This window comes from Euprymna scolopes, chromosome 46, assembly GCF_053919585.1.
Source record: "Euprymna scolopes isolate OS-2025 chromosome 46, ASM5391958v1, whole genome shotgun sequence".
In the NCBI taxonomy this organism is placed as follows: Eukaryota; Metazoa; Mollusca; class Cephalopoda; order Sepiida; family Sepiolidae; genus Euprymna; species Euprymna scolopes.
Genome location: NC_136527.1, coordinates 131,430,982 through 131,451,218, shown reverse-complemented (window position 1 = coordinate 131,451,218; position 20,237 = coordinate 131,430,982). Strand labels below are relative to the sequence as shown.

Sequence of the window (20,237 nt, the reverse complement as noted above, 5' to 3'; positions counted from 1 at the left end):
ACCATATTTTTCAATGTGCTAAGGGATGTTAACTTTAAAGTTACAATACTCTACTTTTTTTTCATTGTGGTAAGGGATCTTCCATTTAAAGTTATTTCTCCCTATCCTATTTTGCATTGTGCTAAGGGATCTTATATGTAATGTGACTTCCCCACCAAACCTATTTTTCAATGTGCTAAGGGATCTTACATTTAAAGTGACATCTCCCCACCCAATATTTTAATTTGAAAAGTGATCTCACATTTAAAGAAAAATCCCACATTCGACCTTATTTATCATTGTGCTAAGGGATCTTACTTTTAAAGTAACATGCCCTACTTTTTTTTTCATTTTGCTAAGGGATCTCACCTATAAAGTGACATACCTCTACTTTTTTATTGTGCTAAGAGATCTTACATTCAAAGTAAGTTCCCCTATCCTATTTTTCATTGTGCTAAGGGATCATACATCAAGTGACATCCCTTCCACCCTATTTTTCAATGTGCTAAGGGATCTTACATTTAAAGTGACATTTTGCTGTATTTTTTTTTTTTTTTGTATGGTTGCAGAACTCAAATGTACATATATTAAAAGCCTAAAACTGCACCGTTTGTTCATTTTCACCAGGATTTGACATGAATTTGAATTTAAAATTTCATTTCTTTACAGTTTACGATTGAAAAACCTTTGGTCAAACCTAGATTTGAAGAAGGGCCAGAGAGGCTGATTAAAATGAACCAGACTCCTCCCGAGAATTCATCTGAAAGACTCTCTCCTGCTAGCCGACTGGTTCTTTCTCCCGAGCCGCAGCTAGTAGACGTTCAGCCCGATACAAAACTTCAGTCTGGGAATCCATTAGCCAAGAATGCTGGTCCTGGTCCAGTTCAGGAAAAAGACTCGGATGTTTTGCTGATGACCCCGAGCGATTTCCGGGTCTCAAAGGAGGCGACTGATGCTAATCTGCGGTTGGAAGTGCTCGAGACGAACAAGTTGTTATTGAATTACAAAACCCAACGAGAGAAATTAGCGTAAGTACATTGCATGTTTCAATTTAAACAAGGTGGCGGCAATTTCTTCACTTGCTAACACGATTAAATTTTTTTTTTTTAATAATTCAGTAATATTTAGGTAATTTCGACTGCATAATTTGGAAGCTAACATTGTAATTTATTAGAATTGACAAAAAAAAATCAATTAAAACCATTATTTTTTTTTTTATCTGAAAACTCCATTTATCGCCTACAAAATCTCGTCCTAATAGTGCAGAAGCAGCAAATATTAAAATTGAAGCTAACATTTATTGTTATATATTTTTACAAATTAAGATCACTGAAAGAATACCTGAATATGTTGCAGTCATGGGAAACGAAAGATCCAGATATAGCGTCTATTGATGCTGAACTCTCACAGGTAAGGCAACGTTTCATAACATTTGGATTCTTCAGACTACTATTCATGTCTAAAATGGTTCCTCCCCAGTAAATTTAAAACAACAGAACCTTCTCTATTTTCATCATGATCGCTCTGACTCCCATCACGTCCCAATTTAAATCAATGGCTCTCGTCTTGGGAAGCTTCATGATTGACAAGTTCTTGTTGAGCCGTCCACATCAATAATCAAACTTCTACCCAAATACCATTAACCATTACTGCACTAACATCTTACATTCATTAACCCTTATCTTTGAGTGGACTTCGGACTTTGACTAAAATGGGGGGGGGGGATTTTGCCTCTTGCGTGTATATCTCATCCTGTGTGTCTCTTTGTATTTGTGAATGCAATTGCGATGCATATATATGCGATAAAGTTCACCATTTTTTTCTTTGTCGCTTGCAGCTGTACAAGATAACAAATCGAAGGCTTCCTTTAATTAATTAACGCTTGGCTTATTCTTCTATTTCTTGACAGTTCCGCATCTTGCTTTACTTCTATGCATCTTAGTGAAATCTCAACCGTGTCTGCTCTGTTCAAAATCGGAAACCAGACTGACTTGCATGCGAGAGAAAAGATATCCACCTCTCTTTCTTTCATGCTCTTTCTTTCTTTCTTTCTTTCCACGTTTTCTTTCACACGAATCTGAATGACCCCAGCTACGGGCCCCCTTGCAAAACTTTAAAAACAAAAAAAAACACTTGATTAGCTACAACCACTATATATGAATCCTCCTCACTCTCTATCTGCTGGCCTTCAAATCCAATGTAAACAAGTTCTTGTTGAGCCGTCCCCATAAATAATAAAAATTCTATCCAATTTATACCATTAACTATTACTGCACTAACACCTTACATACATTAACCCTTATCCTCGGGTGGTCTTCAGGCCTTGACTCACAAGTAGAATAAAATAATGGGGAGGGGGAGAATTTTGTCTCTTATGTGTATATCTCATTGTGTGGCTTATTCTTCTATTTCTTGGTAGTTCCACATGTTTCTTTAGTTCTATGAATCTTAGTGAAATCTCAACCATGTCTACTCCATTCAAAATCGGAAACCAGACTGACTTGCATGTGAGAGAAATATATATCTTCGTCTCTTTCTGTCATGGTCTCCCTTTCTTTCTTTCCACGTTTTCTTTCACACGAATCTGAATGAACCCAGCTACGAGCCATATATAACAAAGTTGTATTATCTTTTTAAATAAATAGAAGAAAAGCGTTTCAATACGAATATAATTACACACACAAAAAAAAAAAAATTTATAGGAGTGTAGATATTATGGATTTCGTTTTTCGGACTCATTTCCTCATCTTCGGTATTTTTTTCACTACGCTTCGGCCGTATTATCCTTCAGCCTTCTTCAGGTGTATCTCAAACTCGCGAACTTTTATTTGAATTTCGAACCCAACCCTTTATTGTTACGGGGGTACCATGTTCTCGGTCCATTCAGGCCGTCCCTGCTGCTACCGCTTAATGCTGTTGCTGCTGCTGCTGCGTCTATCCCTGTCACTGCCATTGTGTTGTCACTGCCACTGCTTTCGCTCAGGATTGGACTCAGCACGTTGGAGACTTGCAATGTCTGTTCCAACGTCTTAGTCGCCTCGGCCATGAGTCACTGGGACGATGATGTATCAATTTTTGGCACATGGCCAAGGCGACTCAGACATTGGAACAGACATTGCAAGTCTCCACCTAACAACTTAATAGGTTACTTATGAAGTTTACGAACCGAAGATGGAGAACTTTATTTAGAAAGCCATTCTTAACATTTGGAGGGACTGATTTGTTAGAACTGTTCTAGACTTTCATCTAACAATTCTATAAATAACTGTTACCAAAGGCAAGATATTTTTGCTCATATCTATATATCTATAAACGTGAACATTCCCCTACGCAATAACTCTGTCAATTTTCAGTCTACAGACGCGAAATTTGATATATAGGGTACTGAAATTTGGGAAAATCTTTGTAATCCGTTTTCGGACAGAAATTTGGCTGTTAAGGGGTCAAAGTTCAACGATTTGACCTTTGAGAACTCTACCAAACTCCTCCGACAATTTTGGGTCTAAACAATTGAAATTTTAGATATAGGTTCCTTGGACATGGATTTAACTTAATAACTTGATTTGAGCCCAAAACAAATGTTCAGGGGTCATAATGGGGTTCAAAGTTTTTTTAAAAATTGACCGTTGCGATCTCTACCAAATTACTCAGACAATGTTTTGATCTAAACATTTGAAATTTTACATAAAGGGTATTCAGAGATAGGGCAAGCTTTTTAATCGGTTTGGATCAAAAATTTTTAGTTACCAATATATAAATTTATGTATGTATGTTTGCATGTCTGCCTAAAACTTTCGACAGAGGTGACGGATTTTTAACAGATCAGTATCGTTTTGAAGTTCAACCTTTCAGACGACAAATATAAAAAAAATGGCTAAAGATGTTAATAACTTCATCTTCAACTGGACACTTTTCTACAGGGGGGGGTGTCGCTTTTTTTTCGCCAATATTTTCAAAAGTCATCCTTTCCTTTCGATTGTCTAGCTTTAATTTAAACATGTCACTTCTGGTTTGGTGGTGGGCGTTACAGCAAAGACGTCAGGTTTTTTTCCTGTTCTTTTCCTCCTTTGGGGTACGTGTTCAAACCTGTCTTCCTACTACCACTTTTTTTTTTTTGCTCAACAAACACATCCAAACACCCGGGCAACGCCGGGCTGAAATGCTAGTCTACAATAAAATGATTGAATTTTTTGTTTATCTTCTCTTCCCTACAGACCGAGCAAGACATTGCCATCCTGAAGAAGTCCTTACACGAGCAGAAACAGCAGCTAAAAGGCAGAGTGGAGAAACTGGCGCAGAATTCTTTGCAGCCGTGATTCTTGCGCATTTCCTGTTAATAAAATCATTTTCTAAATGTATTTTTTGTTTTATTTTGTTGACTCATTTACCCGAATGATAGGCACACACTAAACAGTGAAGCACGGGTTACACAATCACTAACCCCTCTTCTCCTGAGTCAACACGACTTGATTCCAGTGGCAAAGAGAAGTCCAGGTTGACTGAAAACAATAAACATCCTGAAGAAGTCCTTACACGAGCAGAAACAGCAGCTAAAAGAAACTTAAGCAGAATTCTTTGCACCCGTAATTCTTGCGCATTTACCGTTAATAAAATTATTTTCTTAAAATTTTTTTTTTGTCAACTCATTTGTCCGAATGCTGAGCAAAAGAAATAAAACGTACACATTGCCATGTTATAAGGTAATCAACTAGCATCTATGTAATGTTCACAACTTCCACTCGTTCGAACACTCTAGATTGTCATTGTACTCTCCCAAATTCGTAGTTAATTAGTTCTTAATTTCTTCCATTTCCGTGGCAATTGTTTGGTGGCCCTGAGGTAGAGGCTTGGCAAATTGAGCAAAAAAAAAAATAAAATAAATACATAAAATAAAATAACGGCTTCCATGTCCAAGGAACCTATATCTAAAATTTCAAGTGTTTAGACTCAAAATTGCCGGAGGAGTTTGGTAGAGTTCTCAATGGTATAACTTTGACCCCTTAACAGACAAATTTCTGGAGTATTCAAACGAGCGGAATTCGTTAACATTACAGACACACAGACAGACATACAGATAAGTTCATTTTTAAAGATATATAGATTATTTAATTATATATATATATATTTAGAAGAGTAACTTATCTTTGGTATTTTTTGGTAACATTTACATATTATATATTTGTTTTGTATTTTTTTTTTTTTTTTTCAAATTTTACGCTTTGTTGTCTTAACTCGGAAGGATTAACCTTAGAATTTCCACAGGTCTCATTAGTTAAAACGAATTATTTCGCAGTTCAAAGTGAAATCTGACTGACACAGGGTTTGCCATTTCCGGTTGTCGCCGCCGACAACGCTCTTATATTTACAATCGAAAGCGTCGCCAGGTTCGTTCGTCGCTGTGTCTGTGTGTGTAGGAGTGGGGGCAAAGTTGTAACATTCAATACATAAAATCAACAGCTTTAATTTCTATGAATCGTCATATCGGTGCGAAGTCGAGTGTCGGCGTTCTTGTCTCGTTGAAGGAGAAGTAAGTTTTTTTAACACAGTTGAGTTGGAAATGGATTTCTGCACGTGCATGGCTGGACGATAAGAATAACAATACAAATGACAACAATAATTATTATCTTCAAGTCTCTTCTTAAAGGGGCATTCGGCTACGAAGTTACAACTAGCTAATCGACACTCGACACTGTCAATGAGTTATGCGAAACAGACGGACTGTTCCGCTGTATCAAAGTTATTAAGTGTGGTTAGACTGAAACTCATCAAAGCCAGTAATCTAAGTTTCAACTAGCTAATAGACATTCGGCACTTTCAATGAGTTATGCGATCACCGCCACTTGTCCCAAAACGGACTGTTCCGCTGTATCACAGTTATTAAGGGTGGTTAGAGTGTAACACATCAGAGCCAGTAACCTAACTTACAACTAGCTAGTCAACATTCGACACTGTCATTGAGTTATGCGATACACTGCTAATTGTCCAGAGACGGACTGTTCTACTGTATCACAGTTGTAAAGGGTGGTTAGACTAAAACTCATAAGAGCCAGTAATCTAATTTACAACTAGCTTATCGACAGTAGACACTTTCACTGAGTTTACGTTGTCTTTGTGTGTGTGTGTGTGTGTGTGTGTGTGTGTGTGTGTGTGTGTGTGTGTGTGTGTGTGCTTCGTTAACATTCGGACTGTCCATTTTAAAATCGTTCGGGTATGCTGAAAACGAATATCACAAGGAAAATTAGCACAGACAAATAGTTTTCGAGATACTAATGCGTGTATTTTGAAATGTAAATCCCTGGCGACCATGTTTGAACAGGCGGCATATGAAAGGGGCCAACACTAAGTTTGTTCAGGTATGCTGAAAACGAATATCGCAAGGAAAATTAGCATAGTCTGACTATAGATTCACCATCAAAGTATTGAAATGTTTTTATTTTATTTTACAAAGGAATCACTGCCTATCAAGGCCCAGAGACCACTCGAGGGGTTAAAGAGTGTACAGTAGTCAATGGGACAATATCATAGTAATCGTTAGAAGTGTAAATTTGGTAAATCAGATTACTTAAGATGAACGGCTTATCAAGAACTTGTTTACATTCGACTTGAAGACGACGAATAAAAACTATACAGCTGAAAGAACTCGCGAAAAATATCATTTTAACGATGCCTTTCAAATCGTAAACTGCTTGTTTACATTTGTGTACATTTTTCAAAGATAATAAAAAGTGTAAAAAAAAAGCAAACCTTTAGAATCCTAAAAAGATCTCCCGGGAGCATTTTTGCAACATGAAAAATATACAAACCAAAATAAAGAGAGGAGGCAACCCTGCTCAAAAATATGGTTTATTACATCGCCTAAAAAAAGAAGAAGAATCGGGGGCTCCGTGGGGAAGTAAATTGTTTTCTTTTTTCTAACTTGGTTTTAAAAAGTTTTTATTGCTAACATTTATTTTCATGAACTCTAACCACACCTCACAACCCTAATCCGGCCGGTCGGGGAAAAAAGTTTTTATTTTTTTAAATTTTGGTGAATACGACAACACACATACGCACGCATGTACACACATACACACACACACACGCACGCACACATAAGCATATCACTTGTCACCAAGCTAAAGAAGAGAGAGAGAGTGGGGGAAGGAGAGAAAGGATCATACGTGCCGGGGTCAAACAGAAGTTAAATGAAATCGATTATAAATCGCTCGACAAAGTTGTGTCTGAACTTTTTATTCTATGAAACTTAAGATTAATAAAACGAAATAATCGTGACCCGTGTAAATTCCACGGCGAATATTTCGCATTCAAGAGAACAAAACGAAAAAGTAGTGAACAAATAAATATATAAGAAAATGAATGTTACCAAAGGCAAGATAAGTTACTCTTCTACCTACCTAGATCACATTTTTGTTGTTTTAACTTATTTTAAAACGTTTATTTAACACAGACAAAAGTAGCGCACGGTTTTAAGTTAGAACAATAAAGAAGTGTCTGACATTTTACACACATCTTGTGAGACTCGATAATCGCTCCAAACTCGAAAATTAAGCAAAATACTGGTAGGAACACATCCAATACATGTCAGCAAACGTTCGAACATGTTTTCTTTTTCACATTAGCGAAACACTTATCAGAGAAAAAGCGAAAATGAGAAGCAAACACAAATGAAGAAGTCGGTTTTTATCGTTGAGCACAAAAACAACAAAAAAAAAGAGTATCTAATCTAATAGGCCCCGTGCGTGCTATAGGTCAATCCCCAATGTCTGTCCCATCGCCTCAGTGTTGCATCCCTGTTTACAAGTACTTTAATGGGATGTGCTCTGATGAACCCATAGCACTTATACCAGTGCCCGGAAAACTTGCCCCTTATGCTGAAAACGAATATCGCAAGGAAAATTAGCACAGACAGACGAATAGTTTTCGAGATATTAATGCGTGTATTTGGAAATGTAAATCACTGGCGACCATGTTTGAGCAGGCGGTGTATGAAAGGGGCCAACTCTCAGTTTGTTCATGTATGCTGAAAACGAATATCGCAAGGAAAATTAGCAGAGACAAATAGTTTTGGAGCTAGTTTTATTAATGCGTGTATTTTGAAATGTAAATCACTGGCGACCCTGTTTGAACAGTTTAACCAGGCGGTGTATGAAAGGGGCCAACCCTCAGTTTGTTCAGGTATGCTGAAAACGAATATCGCAAGGAAAATTAGCAGAGACAAATAGTTTTGGAGCTAGTTTTATTAACGCGTGTATTTTGAAATGTAAATCACTGGCGACCATGTTTGAACAGGCGGCATATGAGGGGGGCCAACCCTCAGTTTGTTCAGGTATGCTGAAAACGAATATCGTAAGGAAATTAGCAGAGACAAATAGTGTTGGAGCTAGTTTTATTAATGCGTGCATTTTGAAATGAAAAGGAAAACTAGCACATCAAAGTATTGAAATATTTTTTGTTTTACAAAGGGATCACTACTTATCAAGGCCCAGAGACCACTCGAGGGTTTAAAGAGTGTGCAGTAGTCAATGGGACAATATCATAGTAATCGTTAGAAGTATAAATTTTGTAAATTGGATTCCTTAAGAGGAACGGCTTATCAAGAACTTGTTTACATTGGACTTGAAGAGGACGAAATAAAAATATAAAATGAAAAGAACTCGCTACAAATATTTTAACGATGCCTTTCAACTCGTAAACTGATTGTTTACATTTGTGTACATTTTTCGAAGATAATAAAAAGTGTAAAAAAAAAAGTAAACGTTTAGAATCCTAAAAAAATCTCCCGGAAGCATTTTTGCAACATAAAAAATATACAAACCAAAATAAAGAGAGGAGGAAACCTACTCAAAAATATGGTTTATTACATCGCCTAAAAAAAAGAAGAATCGGGGCCTCCAATAATACGATAATTTGGTGGGGAAGCAAATTGTGTTCATTTTTCTAACTTAGTTTTAAAAAGTTTTTATTGCTAACATTTATTTTCATGAACTCTAACCACACCTCACAACCCTAATCCGGCCGGTCGGGAAAAAGTTTTTATTTTTTTAAATTTTGTTGAAACCGACGAAATGAATTTCAATTTAAACTTCGTTTGACGTTGGCACGTCGCACGCACGCACGCACGCACACACACGCACGCACACACACACACGCACACACACACACACACACACACACACACACACACACACACACACACACACGCACGCACACATAAGCATTCGCTTGTCAGCAAGCTAAAGAAGAGAGAAAGTGGGTGAAGGAGAGAAAGGGTCGTGTTCTCTGCACTGCACGTGCCGGGGTCAAACGTAAGTTTTAAAAAATGGCTCGACAAAGTTGTGTCTGAACTTTTTATTCTATGAAACTTAAGATTAATAAAACGAAATAATCGTGACCCGTGGAAATTCTACGGCGAATATTTCGCATTCAATAAGAACAAAACGAAAAAGTAGTGAACAAATAAATATATGAGAAAATGTTGTTTTAACTTATTTTAAAACGTTTATTTAACACAAACAAAAGTAGCGCACAGTTTTAAGTTAGAACAATAAATAAGTGTCTGATATTTTACAGTCATCTTGTGACACTCGACAATCGCTCCAAACTCGAAAATTAAGCAAAATACTGGTAGCAAAGCAACACATCCAATAAATGTCAGCAAACGTTCGAACATGTTTTCTTTTTCACATTAGCGAAACTCTTATTAGAGCAAAAGTTAAAATGAGAAGCAAACACAAATGAAGAAGTCGGTTTTTATCGTTGAGCACAAAAACAAAAACAAAAAGAGTATCTAATCTAATAGGCCCCGTGCGTGCTATAGGCCAATCTCCAAAGTCTGTCCCATCGCCTCAGTGTTGCATCCCTGTTTACAAGTACTTTAATGAGATGTGCTCTGATGAATCCATAGCACTTATACCAGTGCCCGGAAAACTTGTCCCGGGAAAACTCGTCTCCGGAAAAACGGTACCCGGAAAACTCGTACTGTTCAGTTTGTTCAGGTATGCTGAAAACGAATATCGCAAGGTAAATTAGCAGAGAAAAATAGTTTTGGAGCTAGTTTTATTAATGCGTGTATTGTGAAATGTAAATCACTGGCGACCATGTTTGAACAGGCGGCATATGAAAGGGGCCAACCCTCAGTTTGTTCAGGTATGCTGAAAACGAATATCGCAAAGAAAATTGACAGAGAAAGACAGACTACTAGTTTTTGAGCTAGTTTTATTATTACGTGTATTTTTAAATATAAATCACTGGCGACCATGTTTGAACAGGCGGCATATGAAAGAGGCCAACCCTCAGTTTGTTCAGGTATGCTGAAAACGAATATCGCAAGGAAAATTGGCAGAGACAGACAGACAGACTACTAGTTTTGGAGCTAGTTTTATTAATGCGTGTATTTTGAAATGTAAATCCCTGGCGAGCATGTTTGAACAGGCGGCATATGAAAGGGGCCAACCCTCAGTTTGTTCAGGTATGCTGAATACGAATATCGCAAGGAAAATTAGCACAGACAGAAAGACTACTAGTTTTCGAGCTAGTTTTATTAATGCGTGTATTTTGAAATGTAAATCACTGGCGACCATGTTTGAACAGGCGGCATATGAAAGGGGCCAAGCCTCTGTTTGTTTAGGTATGCTGAAAACGAATATCGCAAGGAAAATTAGCAGAGAAAGACAAATAGTTTTCGAGATATTATTGTTTGTATTTTTAAATATAAATGCATAAACACACACATACACACACACTTTCATAAACACACACACTCGCATAAACATACACATACACAGACACACACGTACACACAAATACACACCAACACAAATCAACTTTCCGTTAAAAACTGTCATGAGCTGGGGAGGGGTGGGTGGCATAAGTGTCAAGCGAATTTGAAAGTTAACGAAATGGATTTCATTTCAACTTCGTTTGCCAATTCCCCTTCCCTTCGCCCACTCCCCCCCACCTGCCTATCTCTCTCTCTCTCTCTCTCTCTCTCTCTCTCTCTCTCTCTCTCTCTCTCTCTCTCTCTCTCGCTTCTCCGTGTCCTTATATATAGACAGACAGAGAGGGAAAAGGGGGGGAGAGACCGAAAGAGACAGCTCTCGTCCACCAACGACGCACACACCCACATACACACACACTTGCATTAACACACACATATACAGACGCACACACGTCTACATTCACTCTTCAAACTTGTGGGAACATGCCAACCGGATGCTAACATCTCCAGCATAGAGACAAAATAAAAAAATCTTCGTTTGCACATGGCTCCACGCATCGCTTCCGTTTGGAAAAAGAAAAATAAGAAACCATAAAAAGAATTATGAACCAATGGCAGAGCTCCCCGCCGAAAATAAAGGCCTGAAATATGACAGCCGCTGGGAGCCGGTTTACGACTATAAAACGAGGGGACCAGAAAGCAGAAGAACAGAGATTCGCCCAGCTGTGTCAGTGAACGCACGGACATTCTTCCACCCGACCTACAAAAAAAAAGAAGAAGAAGAACACAGGAGGCGAAAACGCCGCGCTGCCAGGTTGATAAATGTAGTCGTCGCTCTCCAGTTAAAAGCCTGATACATATCACCGAAGTAGCACGACTGGCCGCCACTTACCACCCCCGTCGTCTGAAAAGATAACCGCCGCCCTGCCGCTGCTTTATTTTTGCCTATTTCTCTGATGTCAAACAAATTTAAGGTATTTATATTTTCCTCATTTCAAAGTAGACGACGCATTTATTTAAGGTGTGTAAACTGCACGAGTGTTCAAATGAACGTTGTTACTATGCGCACAGTTCATAAACAAGTCGAATTTCTTTTCAAATTTCGACACTTGTGTAGTTTACACGATTTTCACGTTTAACGTCTTTTTATATTTAATTTTATATTTTATTATACAAAATACTGTTAGAAACCCAGCCAATAAAAATTACCGTGACAATTGTGCAGTTTATAGACCATACTTTTCTTGGATAAAATATTTTTAATTTAAATCTAAATTAACGTCTTTTAATTTAATTTGTTAGATGAAAGTATATATATAATATTATTAAGGCCGGTCGATAAACTATAGAATTACCGTGAGAATTGTGCAGTTTATAAACCGTGCTGTTCTTGGAAAAAATATTTTAAATTTAAATCTAAATTAACGTCTTTTTTTTTTAATTTGTTAGATGAAAACATGTATATAATATTATTTAAGGGTGGTCGATAAACTATAGAATTACCGTGACAATTGTGCAGTTTATAAACCGTGCTTTTGCTGGAAAAATATTTTTAATTTAAATCTCAATTAACGTCTTTTTTTTTAAATTTGTTAGGTGAAAGCATACATATAATATTATTTAAGGGTGGTCAATAAACTATAGAATTACCGTGACAATTGTGCAGTTTATAAACCGTGCTTTTGCTGGAAAAAATATTTTTAATTTAAATCTCAATTAACGTCTTTTGTATAAATTTGTTAGGTGAAAGCATACATATAATATTATTTAAGGGTGGTCAATAAACTATAGAATTACCGTGACAATTGTGCAGTTTATAAACCGTGCTTTTGCTGGAAAAAATATTTTTAATTTAAATCTCAATTAACGTCTTTTGTTTAAATTTGTTAGGTGAAAGCATACATATAATATTATTTAAGGGCGGTTGATAGACTATAGAATTACCGTGACAATTGTGCAGTTTATAAACCGTGCTGTTCTAGGGAAAAAATATTAAAATTTAAATCTAAATTAACGTCTTTTTTTTAAATTTGTTAGGTGAAAGCATACATATAATATTATTTAAGGGTGGTCGATAAACTATAGAATTACCGTGACAGTTGTGCAGTTTATAAACCGTGCTGTTCTGGGAAAAAAATATTAACATTTTAATCTTAATTAACGTCTTTTTTTTTTAATTTGTTAGATGAAAGCATACATATAATATTATTTAAGGGTGGTCGATAAACTATAGAATTACCGTGACAATTGTGCAGTTTATAAACCGTGCTTTTGCTGGAAAAAATATTTTTAATTTAAATCTCAATTAACGTCTTTTGTTTAAATTTGTTAGGTGAAAGCATACATATAATATTATTTAAGGGCGGTCGATAGACTATAGAATTACCGTGACAATTGTGCAGTTTATAAACCGTGCTGTTCTGGGGAAAAAATATTAAAATTTAAATCTAAATTAACGTCTTTTTTTTAAATTTGTTAGGTGAAAGCATACATATAATATTATTTAAGGGTGGTCGATAAACTATAGAATTACCGTGACAATTGTGCAGTTTATAAACCGTGCTGTTCTTGGATAAAATATTTTTAATTTAAATCTAAATTAACGTCTTTTTTTTAAATTTGTTAGATGAAAGCATGTATATAATATTATTTAAGGGCGGTCCATAAACTGTAGAATTACCGTGACAATTGTGCAGTTTATAAACCGTTCTTTTTTTGGATAAAATACTGGATGTGTATTTTCCCCCCTAAAGTCCAACCCTATCCTCACCGTGGTAGGGGGGTGTAACGTTGTAGTTTAACAGCTACACGGCTAAATGGGCTCTGGCAAAAAAAAAAAAAAAAAAAAAATCCAGAAAATGTCGGCATTAGTTTGTTGCGTCCGTCATCTGGTCGTCTTTTTATACGCTTGCATGTGGCGAGCAAAAAGGCGTGATGGGGGCAGGCTGAAAGGAGAACAATACCCGAAAGATGTAAACCGAACGAAAGAGAAAAATGGGCCTCCCTGCAAGGCCCCGTGTTCTCCCCAGCCTGCTCCCAGTTTCCCCGACTTTGCATGCAACTGGTTTTGAGCTTTTGGAAAGCTCTTTTCTCAGTGTCGGGGTGTTGACTCCACTTCCAAGTTAACAAATAGCTGCAAGTCTGGGTACGGTCCGATTGGTTCCGAAGCTCTTCCGCTGTGAGGTGCGCTTTCGAATCTCCCGAAGGGGGCTACCCTCTAAGCAGGCGACACGTGCTCGTGTTACTATGTAATGCAGGATTGCCTCGACTCGACTAAGGACGACTAGAGTTCGACTAGATTGTGTGCTCACAAGCCGCTTTAAGGCCGCTTTTATTATTCCTACTGTCTAGGAACTCCGAAACGGTATGGTAGTGCAATTATATATGACCGTCCTCCAATACGAAATGGTAGTGCAATTATATATGACGGTCCTCCGATATTATAGTAGGAATGCCAGTTTTGTGAGCGATCATCGCCGTCTTATGAACACAAACTAGTGGTCTCTTTACGAATCCTGTTGGGTAGAGAGAACACCTCTGTTTTCTGCTCCGCCTGTTATTCTGAGTAGAAACCGCTTTTTAGGAGATGTTCGCAGCAAAGCTTGTTTTTATATAGTGCCCCTCCTTTCGGGAGTTCATCACCTCGCTGCCCAGACGAGAGCTTTCTCCGGTGGAACCTCTTTTTTTTTTCTTTTTTTTATTTTACTTTCCAGTTTAATGGCGAACGAACAGTCACCAGCAAGTGGTCTGCACCGACAGGAAGATGAGTATAGTATCACCCTTTCTTCTTTTTATTTCGATTTCAGTCTTTGTGATTTGATAATTTAATTTAACTGTTTCCATTGTTCCAGCTTTTACACAGCAGTAGATTATCAACACTATAAATATCATCTCTTTTTTATAGATTGGAACAAGCAATGAAACCTAGCAGCATCACCGTTCCTGTCTGCCACATGTCTTGTGCACTTTGAATCCAGTATTTCTTTCTTTGCGTTCAAGCACATCTGGGTACAATCAAACTGCGTATGATGTATGTCTATCTGTTTCTTCCAACATTAGCATCTCGAAGTCTTGGCAGCAATCATTGTCATAGAAGTAGAGTAAGTATTCTTTTTCTTTCCTTCTGTGTGTATATCTTTATAATTTCAGGTACTCCTCTTGATCATGATGGAATTCTACTATCAGCTATTGTGAGAATTATGTGCATTGGAAAAAACAACTGAATCCAGCAGCATCACCTATCCTAGCTGCCACATGTTTCCTGTAGTTACAGAAGTCCTCAAGTAAGTGTTTCTTTCTTTGTGTACATGCACATCTGGGTACAATCAAATTCTAAACTATTAGCTTTATTTAAATGAATGCAGTTCTGCTTGTATTTCTTCTCATCAGCTAACTTATGCAACTACAAAAAAAAAAGTAGTACATGGGTGTTTGATCATAACCAGAAAGTTAAATATATCATTAAAAAAAAAAAGTTTTTAAATTATTAAAAAAAAGAAGTTTTTAAATTATTAAAAGGAAAAAAATCATCACAGTAAAAATTATATATATGTAACAAAGAACACAAACAAACATGAAATTGCCATGAGTTTCAGCAAGAAGCACAAAAGAGAAAAAGTGGAGATAACACCTGGGAAGTAACAGGTAAGAATTTTCTTTATTTCTTATCTCAACTAGCGCATAGATTTTTTTCAAATATACATTAAAAAAAATTACCCAAGTCAAACAATTGATGGGAAAACTAAGCATTAAAGTTCAATTAAGCATAAAAAAAATAAATTCTAATAATTATGTAATCTATATACAAATTGTCTCCCTTGAATATATATATATATACATATTCAAGGGAGACCATTGGTATATAGATTACATAATAATTAGAAGTTATTTTTTTAATTGAAATATATATATATATTCAAGGGAGACAATTTGTATATATATCATATAATTATTTGAAGTTATTTTTTAATTCAAATATATATATATATATATATTTATTTATTTATTTCAATTAAAAAAATAACTTCTAATAATTGTTATCTATATTCACATAGTCTTCCTTGAATATATATATATATATATATATTCAAGGGAGACAATTTGTATAAAGATCACATAATTATTAGAAGTTATTTTTTTTAATTGAAATAAATATATATATTCAAGGGAGACAATTTGTATATAGATCAGATAATTATTAGAATTATTTTTTAAATTGAAATAAATACATTTATATATATATATATATATATATATATATATATATATTATACTAGCATAGGTTACTGGCGTAGCCCCGGTGTTTAGCGGTGTATGCTGCCCCCCTCCCCAACAAAAAAGAAAGCAGAGAAACGGTTAATTTTTTAAAACTTGACCCCTATTATGAACCCTTAAAATTTATTGTTTTGGGTTCCAAATGAGATATTAAGTTAGATCCATGTCCAAGGAAACTATATGTAAAATTTCAAGTGTTTAGACCCATAATTGTCGGAGGAGATTTGTAGGGTTCTCAAAGGCCAAATCATTGAAGTTTGACCCCTCAATCGCCAAATTTCTGTCCAAGTACCAATCACATAGATTTTCCAAAATCTCAGTACCCTTTTTATCAAAATTTGGAATATGTAGACTAAAATTGACAGAAATGTACACACAGACAGACATATTCAATTCTATAGATAGATAGATAGATAAATAATGAGAGACAGAAAGATAAATATATACGATGATTAATGAATTAGTAGAGATAGTTGTTAAATTTTTTTTGGAAATATGTATGGCAATTTGATGGTAAGACTTAGAGCTAACTGTAAATATTTAAAATATATACACAGAAATTCAAATGACAGGACTTATATGTAGAGTGCTCAATACATCAGTAGAGCAAGGTAATAAATTAAAAAAAATGTATACGTCAATTTAGATAACCACAATTTTTTTGGTATTCTTGTGTGAATATGACATAATGTAATATAAATTTTAATAATTTTATTCTAAATGTTATGATTCTCAATGAAAAATCTAAAATGTCAATATATATATATATATATATATATACATATATATATATATTTCAATAAAAAGAATAACTTCTAATAATTATGTCATCTATATAACAATTGTCTCCCTTGAACATATATAGATTATATATATATATTAAATATATATATTTATATATATATATATATATATATATATATATATATATTTATTAAAAAAAATAACTTCTAATAATTATGTGATCTATATTAAAATTGTCTCCCTTGAATATATATATATATATATATATATATATATATATATATATATATATATATATATATATTTATAAATATTTATTTCAATAAAAAAAATAAGGTCTAATAAAAATTACAAATTGTCCCCCTGTAATATATATATATATATATATATATATATATATATATATACACATATATTTACTTATTTCAATAAAAAAATAACTTCTGATAATTATATGATCTATATACAAATTGTCTCCCTTTTTTTAGCACTATTTAAAGTGTAATTATTAAATAAAAATCTAAATAAAATGTCTTTATTGCTCTGTCTTATTGAGCACTCTTATATAACTCTGGTTAAATCTTTGTTTACTTATCCTGTAATAAAATAAACGTTTTATAATATCAGCTCTGTCTAGTTTTGAGCACTATTTTAAAGTGTTATTATTAAGTAAAAATCTAAATAACATGACTTTATTGTTCTATGTCTCATTGATTGAATTGAAATAAATAAATATATATATATATATATATATATATTTACTTCAATTAATAAAAATAACTTCTAATTATTATATGATCTATATCAAATTGTCTCCCTTGAATATATATATATATGTATATACATATATATATATATATTTATTTATTTCAATAAAAAAAAACTTCTAATAATTATGTGATCTATATACAAATTGTCTCCCTTGAATATATATATATATAGATTATATATATATATGTATTTCAATTAAAAAAATAACTTCTAATAATTATGTGATTTATATATTTACCAATGATTCTTGCATGTGCTCCCTAGTTTTATATAGCTGTGTAGTAAATTTAAAAATTGCTTTGTTTAATTATACAAGACGATTTTACTTTAAGAGTGCTCAATGCATTTATAGAGCTTTGTAGTAAGAGTTGGAAACATTTTGGCAATTATTTTAGACAAATCTACTTCCAGAGTGCTCAATATATTAGTAGAGCTAAATAAAACATTTGAGAAACAGATATGGCATTTCAACTGCATAAATTTATTTTGACAGAGTTCAATACATTAGTAGAGCTAAATATAGACTTTCAAAAAACGTATGGCAATTCAGCTACACGAATATACTTAAGAGTGCTCAATACATTAGTAGACGAAAGAATAAAATTCAGAAAACATGAAGAGCTCTGCAGTATGTTTTGAAAGCCTAAATGTCAATATGTAAGTATAGATATACTGTAAGTGTTTAATATATATATATATATATATATATATATATGACAAGTATTTAAAACAAGTTTCTTATTTGAGTGCCTAATATATTTGAGAGCTCTATGGTAACTTTATAAAACATATTTCAAAATTATGTTAGATAAATTGTCTTTGAGAGTGCTCATTTCTAAGTAGAGCTCTGTAGAAAATTTTTGAGACATGTTCAGCAATTTAAGTTCATATGAGTTAATAAATAGAGCTATATAGTGACGTGTGCAAACTTATATGGCACTTATCCTAGACAAGTTAACTCTTGTAGCTGTGCAATACGTAAGTAGAGTTCTGCATTAGTTTTGGGGTATGGTTCTCACTTTATTAGGGCAATAACTTGGACACATTATACTATGGACAAATCCATTGAGGACAACCAAAGGTAACCTGTTTTTTTTCCACTCTGCTGAATAAGACTCATCCGTCTTGGTTCACTCTTGGGACATTAAAACACACAAGGTGAAGAATTAAAAAAAGGATGCAAAAATGTAAATGTCTTTGCAACTCATTCATTTTCACTTTCATAACACAAAAACATCTGTAAAAACTTGATAAAAGAATGCACAAACAATAAAATACAAGTTTGCTGTCTTGGAATCTGAAATCAGTAGAAACTTCCCCTACTGAAATTCCTGCACACCTCAAAAAAAAAAAAAAAAAAAAGAAAGAAAAAAGAATCCTTCCCAATGCAATACTTTTCAAGCAATTACAGTGTCAGACTTGGTACTGCAATGACTCTGTAAACTGAAAAAAATATACATAATAAAAAATGTTAAGCAAAATTGATTCATGTTAACACCTCTCCCAACACCACAGATTAACTACAAAAATACTTGATAAAGCAAAACACAATTACAAATGTGTATGAAAAAAATAAAAATAAAAAAAATCAACCAAGCAATGGCTCATGATTTCCTGGTGTTTGATGGAATGTGAGTAGGCATACAGCCTGGATAATTTTCCAAGGTAAGTGATGATATTCATCATTATTGTCTTTTTGGATTAGTTCAGATATATCTCATAACTATAATTGTTTTATGTATATATTTATATGTCTAGATGTTATGTGTGCTATTTGCATGTTCCCTATAGAAAAAAAGCTACATAAAATCTACAAGTGTATTCTGATGTAGAATTAACCAGTAAAAACAATGCTTGTGTTCCTGATACACCAACTATTTCTTATTAGCATATAAGTTGAATCATGAAATGCATCTCCCTTGCCTGTCTCTCTTTATACCTCTGTATTTATCTAGATCTGTCTATCCCCCTTTTCTTATTCTTTATCCCTATTCCCTGTCTTGCTATCCCAGGTAACAGTAGGCGTCGATGAGGCACATCCAGACGCCAACCTACACGGTGCAGAGAAAGGACAGAAAAAAAACTAAGTCCCGATGTGCCTAGCAGATTAGAAGGCATTTTGCTACGCCTACATACACCCAACATGGCAGTAGGCGTCGATCGGGTACTTCAAGACACTTACTTACACTGTTTTGACCTTAGAGATTTCAATTGAATACTACTTGACATGTGTTGACCTAGTAGCTCCTCATCTACCTATACCTACGTCCACCCCTGTAAGGACTAAGAAATTTTCAATTGAATACACGTTGAGAAGGCTTGATCTATAGGATTCTCACCTATCTATACCTACATCCCCTCTTGTTTGAACTTAGAAATTTTCAATTGAATACACGTTGACTTGCATTGGTCTATAGGATTCTCATCTACCTATATCTACATCCCCTCTTGTTTGGACTTAGAAATTTTCAATTGAATACACGTTGACTTGCATTGCTCTATAGGATTCTCATCTACCTATATCGACATCCCCTCTTGTTTGGACTTAGAAATTTTCAATTGAATACACGTTGACTTGCATTGCTCTATAGGATTCTCATCTACCTATATCTACATCCCTTCTTGTTTGGACTAAGAAATTTTCAATTGAATACACGTTGACTTGCATTGCTCTATAGGATTCTCATCTACCTATATCTACATCCCCTCTTGTTTGGACTTAGAAATTTTCAATTGAATACACGTTGACTTG

At 34.5% G+C, this 20,237-nt stretch overlaps 1 protein-coding gene across 1 annotated transcript in view; it reads left to right on the top strand.

Moving 5' to 3' along the window:
* LOC145270208 (uncharacterized) overlaps window positions 1-20,237 on the top strand; it is a 45,389-nt gene that overhangs the window by 4,636 nt on the left and 20,516 nt on the right. Inside the window, exons 4-6 of the mRNA XM_080125841.1 lie at window positions 649-1,007; window positions 1,305-1,389; window positions 4,194-4,291. Coding sequence (XP_079981967.1) covers window positions 649-1,007; window positions 1,305-1,389; window positions 4,194-4,291 — 542 coding nt within the window. The remainder of the gene's footprint in view (window positions 1-648; window positions 1,008-1,304; window positions 1,390-4,193; window positions 4,292-20,237) is intronic.